This window comes from Suncus etruscus, chromosome 2, assembly GCF_024139225.1.
Source record: "Suncus etruscus isolate mSunEtr1 chromosome 2, mSunEtr1.pri.cur, whole genome shotgun sequence".
NCBI classification, from domain to species: Eukaryota; Metazoa; Chordata; class Mammalia; order Eulipotyphla; family Soricidae; genus Suncus; species Suncus etruscus.
Genome location: NC_064849.1, coordinates 68019323 through 68039602, shown reverse-complemented (window position 1 = coordinate 68039602; position 20280 = coordinate 68019323). Strand labels below are relative to the sequence as shown.

Here is a 20280-nt window from a genome sequence, read left to right as displayed (position 1 = left end):
GAGAATTGAACCCAGACTTCCAACATGTGTTAGCTTTCAGGTCTTCAAATCTTATTAACAGTATTTCATATGGGAGTAAAAGTATTTACCAAGTAGCCAATTTTCCTACTACCTTGCATGTTTATTATTCTTTTATTTTATTTTATTTTATTTTTTTTTTGGTTTTTGGGCCACATCCTGTGATGCTCAGGGGTTACTCCTGGCTATGCGCTCAGAAGTTGCTCCTGGCTTCTTGGGGGACCATATGGGACGCCGGGGGATTGAACCGTGGTCCGTCCTAGGCTAGCGCAGGCACCTTACCTCCAGCGCCACCGCCCGGCCCCTATTTTTTTTATTTATTTTTATTTTTTTGGGTCACACCTGGCAGCGCTCAGGAGTTATTCCTGGCTCCACGCTCAGAAATCGCCCCTGGCAGGCTTGGGGGACCATATGGGATGCCAGGATTCGAACCACCATCCTTCAGCATGAAATGCAAACATCTTACCTCCATGCTATCTCTCCGGCTCCTCATGTTTATTATTCTTAATAAAAACTTAGGTGCAGAATTATATTCAAAACCCTTCAAATAAAGACCTTGAACAGTCAAATTTCTCACACAAAAAGCAGCCCAAACTTGGGGCTGGAGAGATAGCACAGAGGTAGGGCATTGGCCTTGCATGCGTTGAGCTGGGAGAACCCGGTTTGATTCTTGGCATTCCATATGGTCCCCCAGCCTGCCGGGGGAGATTTTTGAGTGCAGAGCCAGGAGTGGCCTCTGAGCTCTGCTGGGCATGGCCCAAAAACCAACCAATCAATAAAGTTTAAAATAGTTTAGAAGACGAATATAAAACTAAAACATACAAATTTAAAATGACTTTTTTTTTTTTTCGGGCCACACCCGTTTAATGCTCAGGGGTTACTCCTGGCTAAGCACTCAGAAATTGCCCCTGGCTTGGGGGGACCATATGGGACGCCAGGGGATCGAACCGCGATCCTTCCTTGGCTAGCACTTGCAAGGCAGACACCTTACCTCTAGTGCCACCTCGCCGGCCCCTAAAATGACTTTTTTTTTAATAATGATTGAAACATATCTGATATTATTTTGGGCAGGGCCTCCCAAGTAAGAGGTGCTCAGGGAGTCTGGTACCATTTCCAGTGATACTTGAAGCAATAGGGATTGAACCAGGGTCAGTCACATCCTAAATATGCACCCTTAAAATAGTTTATTTCTGATACTTCAAATTCAGCAGCAAGTCATATAAGGAAATATTTTCATAAGATATTTCCAAAGGTACAAACGAATTTCCTTAGAAAGGGAATTTTATCCCTAAGTAAACTTTGAGTTACTGACAAACTTTCATTTGAATTAATATTGGAGACCAGGGATATAGCTCAGTGGTACAGCATGTGCGTAGGTGGTCCTGGGTTTGATTTCTGATGCTGTTCTTCTCCCAAATGTAGCGGGATTGAAGAGAGTATGAGTTTCATGGTATACTATTGACTATAGTTCCATTCCTCACATCACATATGGTCTTTTTTTTTTTTTTTTTTTTTTTTTGGTTTTTGGGCCACACCCGTTTGACGCTCAGGGGTTACTCCTGGCAATGTGCTCAGAAATCACCCCTGGCTTGGGGGGACCATATGGGACGCCGGGGGATCGAACCACGGTCCGTTCCTTGGCTAGCACTTGTAAGGCAGACACCTTACCTCTAGCGCCACCTTCCCGGCCCCAACATATGGTCTTTTAAGCACCACCAAGAATGATTCCTAAGCACAGAACCAGGAATAAGTCCTGAATACAAGGGCCTGAGAGATAGCAAGGAGGTAGAGTGTTTACCTTGCATGCAGAAATATGGTGGTTCGAATCCCGGCATCCCATATGGCCCCCCAAGCCTGCCAGGAGCAATTTCTGAGCATAGAGCCAGGAGTAATCTCTGAGTGTTGCTGAATGTGACCCCAAAAACAAACAGACAAAAGAAAGTCCTGAATACAGATGGGTGTGGCTCCAAAACCAAGAAGAAAAATTAGTATGATTTAAATTTACCAGACATTTCCTTCAGTAATTTTAACCAACAAGCATCAAGTTTCTGCCTTTCATATTTAAAGTTTTTTTTTTTTTTTTTTGGTTTTTGGGTCACACCCAGCACCGCTCAGGGGTTACTCCTGGCTCTACGCTCAGAAATCGCTCCTGGCAGGCTCGGGGGACCATATGGGACGCCGGGATTCGAACCGATGACCTTCTGCATGAAAGGCAAACTCCTTACCCTCCATGCTATCTCTCCGGCCCTCTGCCTTTCATATTTAAAGAACAATTTGCTTTATGGGCCAGGTGCTCATCCTGAACACTTATTTTAAGGTGTTGTTATAAGAATAAGCAAATGTATTAAAATGCTTAGAATCATGTAATCAGAGTAATTGTGTTTGCCGCCATCATCATCATCATCATCATCATCATCATTGGCTAATGTAGGTATGTGTTAAGGTTACCATGTATCACATTATTTCTGATATTGAAAATTAGCTGTTGTTTAAATAACTGTAACAAAATACAACTTGTAGACTTTCTGCAAAAGTGTATAACCCTACAATGAAATGATTTTAGGTGATCCAAGATATGACTTTAAAATGTTCAATCAGGGGCTGGAGTGATAGCACAGCAGTAGGGCATTTGCCCTGCATGTGGCCGACCTGGGAAGGACCCCGGTTTAGTCCCCAGTATCCCATAAGATGCCCTGCCAGTAACAATTTCTGAGCTCAGAGCCAGATGTGGCCCCAAAACAAAACAAAACAAAAAATGTTCAATCACAGAATATAAAAGATCATATACTTTTCAGTTCTTTTAGTTTGCTTTGTTTTTGGCTCCACGTTCAGGGATCACTCCTGGAAGGGCTCAGGGGACTAACTATGAGGGGCCAGCTATTGAATCCAGACCAATGCATATAAGGCAAGCACCCTAACTGCTGTACTGTATTTCCAATTACTTTTAATTCTCTTGATCATATCTTAAATATAGCTATTTGGGGGGGGGGGTTGGGCCACACCCATTTGACGCTCAGGGGTTACTCCTGACTATGTGCTCAGAAATCGCCCCTGGCTTGGGGGAACCATATGGGACGCTGGGGGATCGAACCGCGGTCCGTCCTACGCTAGCGCTTGGCAAGGCAGACACCTTACCTCTAGCGCTACCTTCCCGGCCCCAAATATAGCTATTTAATGTTAGTTTTATTTTAAGTATTTTAAATGTTGCTGTAAATCAAATCCAAGGCCTCACAAATGAAGAATGTGATACATTTCTCAGCCAATGCTACTTTTTAACACTTGAGACAATTTAACGATGCAGTTGTGCTTCCCTATCTTTACTTTTTAGCTGTAACATTTTATTTTTGAACAGTGATACATTTTCTTTTGTGTAATACAAAATATCCTTTCTGAAAGCATTACATTAAAATAATTCAGTGGTCTTTGGACAAGGTAAGATAAGAGAAGGCAAATGTCCCTGAAAATGGATAGCTACATTGTAAAATCTTGACAAGCATTTCAACGCAAACACGATGATGATTGGTTGGCATATATCTGGCATATTCATTGGTAGAGTTCCAATGAATATCAGGGAAGAGGAATGGGGTATGCATGACCAAGTTCAGGGAAAACAACAAAAGGCCTGATTAGAAAATTTAAGAAATAATCAGGGAGGGCAGGAACTCTACTACAGCAGGTAGGGAATATGCCTTGCACAAGCAGACTCATGTTCAATCCTAGGAATCCCATAGGGTCCACTGAGCTCGCCAGGAATAATTCCCAAGTGCAGAGAGAGGAATAAAAATCCAGCACAGCTCTCAGGTATATATATAAAAAATAGCAATATAGACATGACAAGATGCTTTGGGCCCGGGCCGGAGAGATAGCATGGCGGTAAGGCAGTTTGCCTTGCATGCAGAAGGAAGGTGGTTCAAATCCCGGCATCCCACATGGTCCCTCGAGCCTGCCGGGGGCAATCTCTGAGCATAAAGCCAGGAGTAGGCCCTGAGCGCTGCTGGATGTGACCCAAAACCAAAAAAAAAAAAAAAAAAAAAAAAAAAACAAACAAAAAGATGCTTTGGGCCCAATATTACTGGGGGCCACATACAGGGGTATGACGCAGTTCTAAGGATTGGCACAAGGGGCTATACTCAGGCTCCCCACAAGCTAGAGATAACTTGATTTATCTCTTCACCTACCATACACACACAGCTGGTTTGTTTTGGGGCCACAAGGAATAGTGCTCTGGGCACTCAGGTAATGCTTAGGGATCGAACTGTGCAAGTACCTGAAATCCTGTACCATCTTTCTGGCTACTTCCTTATCTACATTTTAAATTTTGTTTGGGGGAAGACACCGGTGATGCTCAGGGGTTACTATTAGCTCTATGTTCAGGGGATCAGGCCCCCTGGAGGGGCCTTGGTGGGTATATGGGGTGCTGGGGATCAAACTGGGTCAATGTGTGCAAGACAAGCATCCTACTTGCTATACTATTACTCCGGCCCTTGCCTTGTCTAAAATTTTTAAGAATCTTTTAAACCACACAAAATCCAGAGAGATAGCATGGAGGTAGGGTGTTTGCCTTGTATGCAGAAGAAAGGTGGTTTGAATTCCTGCATCCCATATAGTACCCTGAGCCTGCCAGGAGCGATTTCTGAGCATAGAGCCAGGAGTAACGCTAGTGCTGCCGGTGTTACTCAAAAACCAAAGACCAAAAAAAAAAAAAAAAGATGCCTAGTTTTCGAAACTTGGAAACAAGTAACTTTTCTTCAAGAATCAGCAGAGCCAGAAACTGGATCCTAAGAGGATCCCTGATAGCATATCAACATTAGTTGTCTCCAGCCACTGACTTTCCTTTTTCTCTTTTAGGGTCTCATTGAGTTGTACTTGGGAACCACCTGTTGCCAGGGATTTAACCCAGGTCTCCAACATGCAAAACTCATGTGTTCTAGTACTTTTAGTTCACTTTACAGACCACATTAAAACAAAAAAACCTTTTGCAGAGCCAGGAACAGGGATCCGTGGTCGAGTGCATGCATGCCTCCTAAAGCTCCTGGGCTTAAAATCTGGCACTGAAAAGGCACTTTATCATTGGGGTTGAGACCAACCAGCATTCCGATCAGTTTTGGCTTTATGGCAGTAAGCCATGTAAAAATATATGGGACCAATATTTCTTTTGCAAATAGCTGCTATTCTGACAGCTTATGGAATTCCTCAGATATAGAAGGTAGATGGCTAACAGGGTTCATTCACAACAGGATATCCTCATAGGTAGCTCTCAAATGAGTTACATATGTATCTAGAAGCTTAGATGATATAAAACTTTTCAACTTTTTTTTTTTATTGTATCAGTGACCGGGCTATAGAGGCTGCTGAGGAAAAAGAGCCCCCATGCATAAATCATAGAACTGCTTTGGCCCCTTCTATCAACTGGAAAGCTGCATCTGAACAACAGCATCCAGTAACGACAGGGCAACTTTTCAATTCTTAATCCATGTAGTATAGTATCAATCATGTTGCTTGGTTTAAAATAATGAAAATCGGAGGCTGGAACGCACAACGGTAGGGCATTTGCTTTGTGCATGCTGCTGGCCCAGGACAGTAGCAGGTTCAATCCCCAGCACCCTCAGACCTGCCAGGAGCAATTTCTGAAGTCAGGAGTAACAACTGAGCACTGCCGTGTGTGACCCAAAGACAATAATAAAAAGGCTGGGAAGCCCTGAAAAAGGATGCAGTAAATATGATTACTACAGAGAAGGCTTCAGCTCATTCTAATAACCCACAACTACAAACTGAGATATTATTCTAACCCCCAAACATATATACCACCAACCCTTTCTGATCTTCAGCAGGTTTAATTTTTTTTTTTTTTTTTTGGTTTTTGGGCCACACCCGGTGATGCTCAGGGGTTACTCCTGGCTATGCGCTCAGAAGTCGCTCCTGGCTTGGGGGACCATATGGGACGCCGGGGGATCGAACCGCGGTCCGTCTCCTAGGCTAGCGCAGGTAAGGCAGGCACCTTACCTCCAGCGCCACTGCCCGGCCCCAGCAGGTTTAATTTTTAAAAAGTGAGATTCTTTGGCTATCCAACGAATCATAAAACAACAATAACTTCAAGCCACAATAAAGGGCCCTGTTAGATTTTTACCCAAGATCCTTTTCTCATACCTTATATGAGTTCAGGTTTAATAATAAGGTTTAATTATACCTGAATTTAGAAATTCCTACTCAAACAGTTAAGTGTGTGAGTTACAACTGTTCTTGGGACTTAAATTATGAATACTTTAAAAAAAAATCATACTTCTTTTTTGCAACAGTCCAAAGATACTTGAAGATAAGGGACTATATAAGTAGCTCCTCCTATTATTTTAAAAGAGTCTTTTGGTACTCTACAACGTAAGTAGTTGGAGAGAGCTAGAGCTACCAAAAACTAACAACGTAGTACTGTGGAGCGCATGCTTAAGAGTGTTTATGAAACTACAAAGCAGGAGCTGTAATGACAGTACATAGGGTAGGGCATTTGCTTTGCACACAGTAGACATGGGTTAGACCCCCAGTATCTCAGGAGCACTTCCTGAGTAGAGATGGAGGAGTAACATCTGATCATCGCAGTGACTGGGACAATAATAAAACAAAACAAATCTATAAAGCATATTGCAAGCCCAAGCTCATTTTTGTTACTTTCCATCATAACAGATAGTTTGGAAGGTGGGAGATGAGAACACCAATCTCAGGATTTACAGTTTTCAAGTAATTCTGCTACTTATGGGCCAATTTAATAACAAGTAAAAAGAAAAGCAGACACAGCATGCAACTAAATATCTTACTCATTCTGCTTTATCTGTATAAGCAACTGAGAAAGTTATCTTTGCTTAAACAGATCAGAATTCAGTGCTAAGGATGGTGGGGGAAAACTCAACAGTAGCAGAGCCCTGTATCACTGAGGTCCCGAGTTTCAAAAATACAAAAACAGAAAGAAAATACTATAACTTGCAAAGTGTAGATTCTGGCTTTAATACAGCTTAAATTAAATTTACAGTTACAGGGGCCGGAGAGATAGCATGGAGGTAAGGCGTTTGCCTTGCATGCAGAAGGATGGTGGTTTGAATCCCGGCATTCCATATGGTTCCCGGAGCCTGCCAGGAGCAATTTCTGGGTACAGAGACAGGAGTAACACCCAAGCGCTGCCAGTGTGATTCAAAAACCAAAAACCAAAAAATTAAATTAAATTAAAAAAAATTACAGTTACAATAAAACCAGAAAATTTACTTACATACTTTTATAATTAGCCACAAGTTTTGCTAATGATTCATTTTTAATTGACTTGGCCTATGACACTTATAATGCTAACAGCCAATCAACTGATATTCATTCTTAGGTGAGTATGTTATTATTTTTTTTGTGTGTGTGGTTTTTGGGTCACACCCGGCAGTGCTCAGGGGTTATTTCTGGCTCCAGGCTCCTTGCAGGCATGGGGGAACAGATGGGACACCGGGATTCGAACCGATGACCTCCTGCATGAAAGGCAAACGCCTTACCTCCATGCTATCTCTCCGGCCCCATAAAGTATGTTATTTTTAAGATACCTTTTTTTTTTGGTTTTGGGGCCACACCTGGGTTACTCCAGGCTATGCTCAGAATCATTCCTGGGTTGGGGGACCATATGGCATGCTTGGGATCAAACCCAGGTCTGTCCTGGGCAGCCGCATACAAGGCAAATTGCCTATCGCTGTGCTATCTTGGGCTCTGACCCCAAGATATCACATTTTTGAGAAATAAAAAATAATGGCGGAGGGCAGAAACTTTCATGACTGTCAACACCATCTGTTATCTTGTGTATACTAATCTGTATTTGGGTCTCAATTTTCCTCTAGTTTCATACGTTATCATTATATATCCCACAGAGGTATGGTTTTATTGTTTGGAGTGTTTTTCTGATTTTTATTTATTTTTTTGCTATACCTGGTGATGTTCAAGGGCGTTACTCCTGGCAGTGCGTGGGATAGTATATGGTAAACAGCTTGGTGGGCTGTGTGCAAGACGAATGGCCTACCCAAATGTACTATCTCGTCAACCCCTTCAGGGAGGAATAATGAACTTTAAATTAACCTTAACATTCATGAATGATCTAGAAAGAACAAAAAAATACTTCAATAAACGGAATCACTGGGTCTGGAAACATCAAAGATATGACTTCCGGATCTATGGGTGGAATAAAGAACTGTTGCTAATTATCAATGGCCTAAATAGTTACTCATTTTTAGAATACAATAATTAGTCTAACATGGACTACATCCAATCGTAAATATGTGAGTGAGAGAATCTCTAAGAAACTTTTGGACAGGAAAACCAACAAAATAGTTTTGAAAAATATCATCTGACAGTCTTTATTTTTGCCTTTAAAAAAAAATGCAACAGAGTCCAATTTACTTCCAATTACCTATCGCACTTTTCCATAAAAAAAAAAAAAAAAAAACCCAAAACCGTAAATACAAGAGCCCTCGACGAATGGCAGGAAAACAAGCATAATATCGTGGTTTCTAGTAGACCCATTTAAAAAAGCAGTTTATAACGCAGAGATCAGAACCGATAGTTTCTGTCGGGACGTACATCATCCTAGGGTTTTTGGTAAAGTTTTCTCTTCTCACTGGGACAGCATTGATTCGGAGGCCAGCCTCAGTTAGGGCTCGCACCTCGGGCAACACTGGAACGTCTGAACGGATAAATCCCCTACGAGGAAACCAAGTGGGATCTGGGCACGTTTTCCACGCAGCTACACCGGCCCGTCTCGCAAGGACCCGCCACACGCAGCCTGCCCGCCCCCCGCTCGCTCCCCGCACACGTGCGCGAGAGACTGAGGCGCACGAAGGCAGGCGAGTGGAGTGGAGTGGAGGGCCACAGCCTGTGGCTGCCTGCGCGAGGGACGGCGCACGGCGGCGAGGTGCAGCTAGCACCAGGCTCGAGTGCTCTCTCTCCGCTCTCTCGCTCACCCCGGCGAGGCCTAGGGCGGGCGGCTGCGCGTGAGCACGATTTCTTTTTTTAACTCGACGCGCAGCGCCGAGCCCGCTCCGCATCCTCCATCCGTCCCTCTCTCCCTCCCTCCATCCCCGTGCTTGGACCCGGGCGGCCCTCATGGTGGCGGGCCCGGCGAGGGCGCGCGGGGGGGGGGGGGGGCTCGAGCCGCCTGAGCGAAGGCGGGAATCCTGAGCCGGACGCGAGCGGGCAGGGACACGGGGGCGGCGGGCAGGGCCCGAGGGGCCCCGACGGCGGGTGGGGGTGGGGCGCGGGGGAAAGGCGCCGAGGAGCGGGCTTATTATGGGATGGCGCCGGGCTCCCACCAAGCTCACCCGCCAGTTGCTGTAGAGTCTCTTGACTCGGCGGTAGTACGCGTCTTTGTCCAGAGTCACAGCCATGGCCGCGGACGCCGCTCCTCGTCCGGCCCGAGAATCACGCCAAGCCCCGGCTCCGCCGCCCGCTCTCGGCCCCGGAATCCCGCACTCGCTCGGCGCCCCGGAAGCCCCGACCTCGCAGGCACAGGCGCGCCTTCCGCTTCCGGGTCACGGCAGCGGCGTGTGGTTTTCTTGGGGAGGGGGAGGAGGGAGAGAGGTTGGCTGTTGTTGTTGTCGAATAAAGCCTCTCCGGAGGTTATGTGGGTGGGGGAAGAGAAAAGGAAGCAGTCTGAGGAGACCGGCGGAAAGAAACTGCGATGCAAAAAAATAAAAGAACCTGGGTTTTCGCGGGTTTTTTCTTCAGCCGCTTAGCAACCCGCGACCCGACGTCGTCACGTGACCGCCGGCCCCGCCCCCGGTTCCCAGGAGCTGAGGCGGACAGGCGCGCGCTGCCGGTCCAGGCCGCGGAGGCCCGACGCGCTCGCCCCGCCCCGCCCCGCCCCGCCCCGCGAGCTGCCGCGCGCGCGAGGAGCCCGGCCCACCGCGGAGGCGGTCTAGGCCCGGGAGGGTCATCGGAGCCGCGAGGAAGCGGCTTCGCGCGGCCCCAGGCCTGGGACGTCTCGGCCCGCCGGTCGACCGAGAAGGCGGCCCGGATGGACCAAGTGCCCCAGTTGTGGGAGCGCAGCAGCGCTGGAGTGGCCGAGCTCCGGACCCCACAGAGCCCAGGGGCCCAGGCGGGAGCCGCGCAGCGCGGTCTTCCTGCCGGCCTCAGCAGGTGGCAGGCACCACGTTAGGGCTGCCCAAGCACCGTTATTTCAGTTGATCCGAAGTGAAGTGGGCGTGACTGCCAAAGCCCGCCCGCCCGTCCTTCCTTCCTTCCTTCCTTCCTTCCTTCCTTCCTTCCTTCCTTCCTTCCTTCCCAAGCACCGGGAGGCTGACAGTGGACATCGATTTGTCTTGCGTGCTCCTAAGCTCGAACGATTCCCTCGACTCCAGGACGTCGGACACACAGATAGATATCCTTTCATGGGGCTGCAGATCGCCTGTCAACCCTTACCGAGTCACACCGGCGGGCACAAGTAATGAGCTGGGAGGAAAGTGTCGAAATTATCCATCACAAACATCGATTCTTAAAATTAATATTTATGTGGGTATGAGCAAATATAGAAGATGGGGAGAGTGGGAAGGATTAACTTAAATTTATTAATGCCAAGGAGAAGGAAGGGAACAGTTCCTGACGCTCCAGCTGTGTCCACAGTTCGGCCAGGAACGGGCTCTGCCGGAGGCTGGGCCGGCGCTACATAGTCTGTGATTAATGGAGGTGAACGGGAGGGGTGAGCACGGCTGCTCTGTCTCCTGTCCTTCCCCACAAGTGAGGAAGTGCGTATGGGTTATTTTAGGAGTCCCCTGCCCACCCAATTCTCTCGGATTTGGAAGCAATCAGGTATCAGTTTTCTTTCTCCTTTTCACCTCCTGGAGTCCTGGGCTTCCCCCATCTCCCCTGCCCCTCCCACTTTTCCATAGTCCTAGGGCCGGAGTAAATGAAAATACAGCAACCACCCAAGCAATGGGGACCCTGCTGGGGCGTCAGTCGTCAGCATCTTCACTGGAATCTGAGTTGGCTGGCATCATAGGATCATCAATGAGTGAGAAGTCCCTTTCTGAGCTATCGTAGCCCTGAGATAAATCATCATCATCATCATCTTCATCTTCATCGTCTTCCTCCTCAGGCTGCAGTGGGGGCAACCTCAAGGCAGTACCAGAAGTGGTAGTGGCTGGTGAAGAAGGATACCCAGTGGCTCTCAGGCCTGGGTGGTGATGGTGGTGATGGTGGGGGTGGGGGTGGGGGTGGGGGTGGTGGTGGTGGTGATGAAGCATGGTGCTGGAGTCTACATGAGGGGATGATGCGGCACCGCCCATCACAAACGGCATAAAAGGCAATGAAGCAGAGGCGGCACTGCTGTGACCCAGGGATGACACTGGCTGCAGGCTACTGCTGCTGTGTTGGAAGGTGTTCTGTAGGGACAGAGACCCTGTGCTTCCACCCTGCATCAGGGCCATCATTTTAGAAAGGTCTGGTCTCATCCTACGGGCCCGTTTCTTGCTGCCGTCTGGTGCAATAGGCCCTGGTAAAACCCGATTGAATACAGTTTCAGCGTGGTGACCCTGAGAGAAGGGAATAGAAAAAGACAATAAAAATAAGTGTGTGAGCAGGGGAGGGGTACATGGATAAAATGTTAAAGTCCTAGCCTGCAAAAACTTTTTCAAGACTCTATGTAGAAAGGGCAAAACAAGCATAGTCTGATGAGACAAGAATAGTAACAGGAGGGCCCGGAGAGATAGCACAGCGGTGTTTGCCTTGCAAGCAGCCAATCCAGGACCAAAGGTGGTTGGTTCGAATCCCGGTGTCCCATATGGTCCCCCGTGCCTGCCAGGAGCTATTTCTGAGCAGACAGCCAGGAGTAACCCCTGAGTAACACTGGGTGTGGCCCAAAAACCAAAAAAAAAAAAAAAAAAGAATAGTAACAGGAAAAAGTGTTATCTGGTTGAAGCATTCTGATGCTAAAGTGAAGATAAAGGGTTTGATAATTGATAATCATATAACCCGAATCTTGATTTTTTTTTTTTTGGTTTTTCGGGCCACACCCATTTGATGCTCAGGGGTTACTCCTGGCTAAGTGCTAAGAAATTGCCCCTGGCTTGGGGGGACCATATGGGACGCCAGGGGATCGAACCGTGGTCCTTCCTTGGCTAGCGCTTGCAAGGCAGACACCTTACCTCTAGCGCCACCTCACCAGCTCCCGAATCTTGATTTTTTAAATAGTTATGTTGTGAATCACTTAACAGATGTTACTACCTTTATTAATAACAAAACAGCAAGCTTCTACTGTAGTTATTGAACTTTTAAATTTTTCATTTTTATATTCTCACATACTGGCTGAATTTGTTGTTTTGGGCCACACCCAGCAATGCTCATTATTCATGGAGATGCTTGGAGGACCACATGGGATGCTGGGGACAAGCAAGGCAAAACCCTACCTGCTGAACTGGCCCCTTGGCTGAATTTTTCCTTTTGTCCACACCCAGCAGTGCTCAGATATTACTACTGGCTCTGTACTCAGAAATTATTCCTGGGAGGCTCAGAAGACCAGATGGGATGCCGGGGATTCAACCCAGGTTTTTTTTTCTGTGATATTATGTCAGTAGCATACATACTTGATAAAAATAGTAGAAAAGCCTTTCCCATCTACACTGCTCTCTAATGTTAAAGACAACTTAAGGACCAGCCCTTTAATATCAATATTATTAAAATATTACCTCAAATATAATAACTATGATTTTAAAAAGAAAATGCCCATCTTTAGCATTATCAACATTCTTGCTTTCTATACTTATTCCCAGTGAAATATTCCATAACAACATGCATATGAAATAATTTTCTCCAATATGAAAATAAAGTCAAATTCACCATACAAATCTTGAGTGCAAAATAATGCTGTCTTAAAACATTTTAATACAAAAGTTTTTGTTTAGGGGTCGGAGTGATAGCACATCATTTGCTGATAGCATGGCATTTGCCTTGCACATAGCTGCCCAGGACAGATCTGGGTTCGATCCCCGACATCCCATATGGACCACCAAGCCAGAAGTGATTTCTGAGCACATAGCCAGGAATAACCCTGAGTGTCAGTGGGTCTGGCCCAAAACTCCAAAAAACAAAACCCCAAAAGATTTTACTTGGAAATTAATTTTGTTAAAAGATGGTAGGGGCTGGGGCCGGAGAAATAGCATGGAGGTAAGGCGTTTGCCTTGCATTCATGCAGAAGGACAGTGGTTTGAATCCCAGCATCCCATATAGTCCCCCGAGCCTGCCAGGAGTAACCCCTGAGCACTGCTGGGTGTGACCCAAAAAACCCAAACACCCCCCCCAAAGAGATAGTAGGGGGGCTTGCCTTACATGATTCTGGTTCAATCACCAGACTACATCTGCTCTCCTGAGAACTGCCAAGTGACTTAAGTACAGAATCAGGAACAGACCCTAAATACTGCAAGGTAGCCGAAGACCCTCCAAAGTTTTAATACATACATAGAATGATGTCTAAAAGCAAATGAACAATAATTCAAGTAAGTTCACAAATACACAAAAGTGATAATCCATTTTCCTTTCTTTGGGGTGGGAGGATCACAATCAGTGGCACTCAGGGGTTGCTTCTGGCTCTGCACTTAGAAATCGCTCCTGGCAGGCATGGGGACCATATGGGATGCTGATACAAAGCACCATCTGTCCTGGATCAGCTGCGTGCAACACAAACGCCCTACTGCTGTGCTATCTCTCCAGCCCTCCTCAACTGATTTTAAAGCAGGGGTCTCAAACTCGCGACCCTCTGTACAACATTTTGTGACCCTGCCCTAGAGGAATCTTTTTATGTTTTGTTTTAGTTGTTTGGGTCACACCCCCCCCCCCAATGTTTAAGGCTTACTACTGACTTCGCACTCAAGGGTCACCCCGACTTTGCCTCCTGCGGCCCCCAGGTAAATTGAGTTTGAGACCCCTGTATGGAATCAATGTTAGTAATTCAGTCTCACCTTTTTCCCATTCCTAGAGTTTGCTGTCTGAACTGATTCCATCTCCAGATAGTTTATTTCTGCCTTATTGTTTTTTTTACATCTCTGCCACTTCTGTTTTCTGCGATCCTCCATATACTGTAATAGGAAATGAGGAAAGAACAGTTATTCTAGAAGAGTAAAAATCTTTGGGGAAATAATTAAAATATTAAATTATTTATTTATTTATTTTGTTTTTTTGGGTCACATCCGGCAGCGCTTGGGTTTACTCCTGGCTCTACACTTAGAAATTGCTCCTGGCGGGCTAAGGGTACTATATGGGATGCCGGGATTTGAACCACTGTCCTTCTGCATGCAAGGCAAACACCTTACCTCCATGCTATCTCTCCGGCCGCTAACAGTAAATTATTTTTAATAACGAAACTTAATTGCATGGGTAAATAGAGGATTAGTCTTAGGGGCAAACTCTCAATAAGTGAATCTTTTGATTCACTTTGATGCTCAGGGGTTACTCCTGGCTAAGGCTCAGAAATTGCCCCTGGCTTGGGGGGACCATATGGGACACCGGGGGATTGAACCACGGTCCTTCCTTGGCTAGAGCTTGCAAGGCAGACACCTTACCTCTAGCGCCACCTCACCGGCCCCAATAAGTGAATCTCTAAAAATGCAACCCCTCCATCATGGTTATATAATAGTTTAACAGTAAATATCTGCCTAGTCTTTAGTTCAACAAATGAATATTTTATCTCTCACATCTAACACAGAAGACTGAGTTTTTTTATTTTATAGATGCAGGGGATAAAAAAGATGACTTATTTGGCATGCTTCTTTCCTCTCAACACTTTTAAGTATCAAGGGAATGACTTTAGTTGCTGTATGGAACTGCCACTCACCGCTAGAAATCGGGGATCAACAGCAAACTCTGGATGACCCTGTAACCACATTTCCAGTTCAGCCCGGCGAGGGGCATCCTCACCCACCAGCAAAGTGCCGTCCACCTTATTGATGACAGGGATCCGGGTCTCCAGGTCCACATCAAGATGATTAGGCTCTTCCATGCATTCCACCTCCAGCTGCAAACCCAGAATCCACCCCCATGAGCATATACTCTTCTTTGGGGAAGGGAGAGAGGGGGAAGCCAACTGTAGCCATAAAGTAATTCTAGTATCTTCTATTCCCTTAATCCCAACCACTTCATTAATTATCAGGAAATAAACCATCTAATTATTTCAATGTTAAAAGATTTTATCTGTCACTCACCTCAACTAGCTTTTTTCTGTTCCCCTTCTTCTTATGAAATAGTGGGTGTCCATCTCCCATTACTCCATTAGCCATTAACTTGTGCTTCTGGAATGTTAACTTTAATCCTTCCTCCTAGAAAGACAACCCACGCACCCACGGCATTATATAGAACATGTTTTTAAACTTTGAGGTTTTGGTGAAAGTGTTATCCTGTCAGTGATGATGACAAGGATGGTTATCATGAGTAAAGGGTAAAAATTAGAAACATATGGGCATATAGATAAAATGTGGGTAGGGCACTTGCCTTGCATGCAACTGATCTGGGTTTGATCCCTGGCAACCCATATAGTCCCCCTAGCAGCCAGGAGTGATTCCTGAGTGCAAAGCCAAGTAATCACTGAGTGTTGCCCAGCAGAGCCCAAAAAACCAAAAACCAAAGAAGAAACACAAGAAAGCACTGATTACTTAGTGCCCCTCAGTTGCATGTAAGAAAGAGAATTCATATTAACAACATCTAATGAAGAATAAAACCCCTACCTGATGTTTTCAGTATTAGCATGGTAAAAGACTTTTTTTTTTCTTATTGAATACTTAATGAAAAATAAATAGGGTTCATCAGAAAAGAACTGAGAAATAAAAAATTTCATTTATGTTGGGGGGACTGGAGTGATAGCAGCAGTAGGGAGTTGGCCTTGCATGCGTCCAACATGTGACAGAACTGGGTTCAATCCCCAGCATCCCATATAGTCACTAAAGCCTGGCAGGTGTATTTCTGAGCACAGGGCCAGGAGTAACCTGAGTGCTGCCAGGTGTGGTCCCAAAACAAAAAACAAACAAAAACAAGATCCAATTGAGATCATTCTCCCCACTTCACTGACCTTTCTAAACTAATTTTTGTAATTTATTGTGTGTTCTGTACCCCCCCACCCCCGCATTGTTAGTCAGATTATCCCATTAGTAAAACCAGTTAGCAAAACTATAATTTCTACCCCCATCCCCTGATCCCTAAATGCTATGCTTACATCTTTGATCTGGACTGTAAACTCCTTCTCATCCATGCCTCGTTTGAGTTTGGTGAACTGAGCTGCTGCTGTGGTGACTGCAGATACGTCCTCTTCTGCCATAGAAGCTGCACTGCTACTTCGTGGTGTAGGTACTGGAGAGTCACCATATTCTCCTGGAGTCAATGAGGGACTATCCAGTAAGTGGTTGCCTGACCCCAACATTCCTCCTGTTACCATTTCCAGGCTTCGGCGGCTAGAAGGCCACTTCCCTGAGAGTACAGCCTGGCAGACGAGGTCAATGCGGTTTATCAGGACACGATCCTAAGTGGGGAAAAAAATAAATACTGTTTTAAGGCCTGAGAACTAGCAATGTGGTCCAACACTGTCATTAACAGGACAGTAGGTAAAAAAGCATAAAGGGAAAGGGAAATAACATTATCAGATCATCACGTCAAAGTTTTATAGGAAACAAAAAAAGAAATATACAGCATTAACTGCAATCAAAGAAAACCAGAACTCCCTAGCTCTTCTTCCATCTATATATAATACACTATTTCTAAACTCTGGATGTTCAGAAATGAGGCACTTACCTTGGGCCACTCTGAGGCTCTTTGTCTTTCTTGTAGCAGCAGCAGTTCAGGGGTCATCTGTTCTCCATCTTCATTTGGGAATCCATCTTGGGACATAGTAAGGGATAGAAGACTCTCTTCATCATAGAGCTTTGAGCGTGACTGGTCAGCAGCTAGATAACATACAGAATGTTACCAAATATGAAAGAGCAAAATTATGTAAGAATTATTATATGACCTTTTAACCAAGGCCTCCCCAAAATAACAGATCTCTTTTAATACACTCAAATCAAAACCCAAATTTCTCTCTCCAAAAAAGAAAAAAAGGCATTTAGAAAAGAAGTGAAAGAGCAGAGAAGAGAAAAAATAGGGAAGAGGGCCAACAGCTTATCACATGCACTCACTTAGCTTCTCTTCTTTCTCGTCCTCACTCTCATCAGTGCTGGAACTGGAGCTTGATGAGGATGAGGAAGAAGAGGATGATGGTGACAGCTTGCTCAAGTCCAGCTCAGAGTCTGAATCATCCTCATCCTCCAGTTTGACTGGTGGGACACTCCGGGAAACCAGAGGGGTAGTATCAGAGGGGGTTACTCGCATTTCATAGTCTTGTGGGGTGGGTCGGCTCCTAGCCACCACCTCATGCTCTAGTTTTAAAGTCAAACTCTCCAGACCAGAGACCTGGGCACTTGTCTCCTCTGGTGGCTTTTCAACAGGAGCATCTGGGCGTAAGGGTAATGGTGAGGCAGTGCGCGAGGTATACTGCTGGTGTAGCAGTGGAGTAGAGCAGCGTGACAGAGATGGAGCTGGTGCTCCTGCCTGATGATTCTGCATGTAATTCATACGGGCAGCCAGAAAAGAGAAGTCTGGGTCCTGCATTATATTACAGTCTGTTTGGCTCACCCCATGACGAGCTGCCCCTCGTAGAAGTTCGCCATCATGTTGAACAGGCTCCCACCATTTGGGCAGTTCAGGACCTGGAGGCTGACATAATGCCAGCCGATCTTCCAAAAGAGGGTGGCATAAAACCTGTTCCCGTAATCGCCGAAGTAATTCAATACGGTAGAGAGTCCGTGAGGCCCTCTCCTCTGTGATGGGCTCAATGAACAGATTAGGGTCCGGGGGTTCTGTAAAAGAGGGGTATCAGGAGAAGTGAGCCAATAATTTGTCCTACTATTAGCCCACCCATTGTTAGCCCACCTAGACTCTCTAGCCTTACCATCTCCAGCTGCTGGAGGAAGGCGACATACTTGGCGGCACATGGCTACAAAACCATGAAAGTACTTGGTAAGGCTTTCATCTGTTTTTTTGTCTAGTCGGGCAAAACTGCGGAAACGATCCCAATGGAATTGCATGGCGTCTGGGTCATACTCTACACCAAATGTAGACACTACACGGTAGAAATCAGTTTGTTCACGCCTTGTCCATCTACAAAGGGAAGAAGAATCAGGCCACAGTAATCAAAAGAATACAGGGAGGGCCCGGAGAGATGGCACAGCGGCGTTTGCCTTGCAAGTAGCCGATCCAGGACCAAAGGTAGTTGGTTCGAATCCCAGTGCCCATATGGTCCCCTGTGCCTGCCAGGAGCTATTTCTGAGCAGACAGCCAGGAGTAACCCCCGAGCAACGCTGGGTGTGGCCCAAAAACAAAACAAAACAAAAAAAGAATACAGGGAAACTTGTATTACTACTTCATGGAGTAACTGAAAACACAAAAGGTGAAAATAGCACACAGAAACAAAAGTCCCCCTTAGGCAGTACAAAAAGTGGTAAGAAGCACTCTATATTACAGAGCCCATAGTGTGAAAGAATTAATAAACAAGTTATGGGGGAAACTATATGAATAAATAACTCAATGAGAAGAGCTAATAGGAAATCTTTGTATTTACACCCCCAAGCAAGGTTTTATGTCAGAAGAACTGTAATGGAAGGGGAGAAAATGGCCCCTCTGAAGCCAGAGAGAAAGCTTACTGAGCAGAATGTAGGTTTTGCATGCAAGAGGCCAAGGACTGATGCTCAGCACTGTTGGTTGCTTGAACATATTAAGGAGCACCCACCTGGCCCAGAACAACTTTGTGTATGGCCCCTTCCAAAAAAAAGATGGCCCCTATGTAAAGAATTCGAAGTAATTCCTTGGACTAATATGCTTTTTAGTATAGGTTCCATAGTTGAAGATAAATTCACAGTGATATTTTACCGTTGCTGCTTTTCCCTCCGTGCAATTTCCTTTAGCTTGAAAGCTGCCTCACAACGCCTGCGTCTCCGGTCCCCACGTTCTGCAGCTTCTATCTTCATCTGTTCTCTCTTATAGCTGCGCTGATAAGCTGTAACAAGGCGCCTAAGCCTAGCTGTAAGAGCAGATCCAGGAGGCCAGAACAGATGGCCTGGCTGCTGAGTCACCTGAGCTGTGGGAAGCAAAGGAGATTGAACAGAAAGGTAGCAGAGATAATACAGGTATTAATTTCTGGGAAGTTGTAGGGGGACATGTGCTTCCAACTAGGGCTAAGGATATCCAGGGGCCTCTCTTGACAATTCTCAACCAAACTAGCTGGAAATTTACGCAAAGAACTGAAGATGAGGTGCTGCTACTCAGACCCTGTAGTTCAGAAAATACCCACTCTGAGTACTGCTGGAAAAGCTTCCCACAGGGGCACCAGCAATGCTTAGTGAACCATGTGGTGCCAGGAGCTGAACTCCAGTAGAGTGCTTGTACCCTAACTACTATACTATTTCTTGAGCCCATGCTAGGACAGAAGGCAGTCAGTAATTCACTTAACCCACCATCCCACATAAAATTAGACTAGATGATCTAGAAGTTTACCTTCCTCTCCATCAATCACCGAGATTTCTTCATCCATCATCATCAAGGGATCACCCTAGAGAAGATTAATCCCATAAGATGGAAGGGTTGGAAAAGGAAGGAAAATTGGTATTCTGAAATTATATTCTTGTGTGTGTCCCCCTAAAATGTCACCAAGGTGTCAAAAAATATAATTTCTAGTGAAAGGAACCCTCACCAAAAATTACAAGTAACCAACTAAAATAACAAAAAAAACCATAAGAATGGTTTTTATTTTATATTTTTGGTTTTGGGGCCACACCTGGAGGCACTCAGGGGTTACTCCTGGCTCTGCACTATCGCTCCTAGCAGGCGTGGGGGACCATATCAGATGCTGGGGATCGAACCTAGGTCTGTCCCAGATCGGCAGCATGCAAAGCAAATGCTACCGCTCTGCTATCACTGCAGCCCCCAAGAATGGTTTTTACTAAATATCTGAAAATAAAGGGACTCAGGAATTTTAACAGTCAAATCAATATAAATGTAGTGTTTGGGTATTACTTGTTCCACAAAAACATCCCTGATGTCTTCTACTTGACAATCCTTTCCATTTACATTTTATATTCTCAAAAGGTAATCATTTTGGGGAGGTTAGAGGGATGTTTGGCACACATCCTGTGGTGCTCCGGGGACCACATGAGGTGTCAAAGATCAAGCCCAGGTTGGCTGTGTGCAAAG

General features: G+C 45.6%; 2 protein-coding genes and 2 non-coding genes across 7 annotated transcripts in view; all 4 read right to left on the bottom strand.

The window, feature by feature from the left end:
• The window catches only part of SUPT16H (SPT16 homolog, facilitates chromatin remodeling subunit), a 51150-nt gene extending 41654 nt beyond the window's left edge, over positions 1-9496 (bottom strand). For both annotated transcript variants that reach the window (XM_049768593.1, XM_049768594.1), the window contains exon 1: positions 9345-9496. In XM_049768593.1, the coding sequence (XP_049624550.1) occupies positions 9345-9410 (66 nt within the window). In that variant the 5' untranslated portion in view covers positions 9411-9496. The remainder of the gene's footprint in view (positions 1-9344) is intronic.
• Positions 5339-5471, bottom strand: LOC126002798 (small nucleolar RNA SNORA84). Its single transcript, XR_007493431.1, has one exon. It is a non-coding gene; the product is annotated as a small nucleolar RNA SNORA84 (small nucleolar RNA).
• A 1222-nt stretch (positions 9497-10718) lies between the features above and the next one.
• CHD8 (chromodomain helicase DNA binding protein 8) overlaps positions 10719-20280 on the bottom strand; it is an 87016-nt gene continuing 77454 nt past the window's right edge. For all 3 annotated transcript variants that reach the window (XM_049768579.1, XM_049768578.1, XM_049768580.1), the window contains exons 29-38: positions 19585-19639; positions 18961-19168; positions 17984-18192; positions 17172-17891; positions 16789-16940; positions 16217-16519; positions 15213-15326; positions 14846-15025; positions 13974-14090; positions 10719-11552 (exon numbers count right to left, since the gene is read on the bottom strand). In XM_049768579.1, coding sequence (XP_049624536.1) covers positions 10974-11552; positions 13974-14090; positions 14846-15025; positions 15213-15326; positions 16217-16519; positions 16789-16940; positions 17172-17891; positions 17984-18192; positions 18961-19168; positions 19585-19639 — 2637 coding nt within the window. In that variant the 3' untranslated portion in view covers positions 10719-10973. The remainder of the gene's footprint in view (positions 11553-13973; positions 14091-14845; positions 15026-15212; positions 15327-16216; positions 16520-16788; positions 16941-17171; positions 17892-17983; positions 18193-18960; positions 19169-19584; positions 19640-20280) is intronic.
• Positions 15665-15762, bottom strand: LOC126002467 (small nucleolar RNA U6-53/MBII-28). Its single transcript, XR_007493165.1, has one exon. It is a non-coding gene; the product is annotated as a small nucleolar RNA U6-53/MBII-28 (small nucleolar RNA).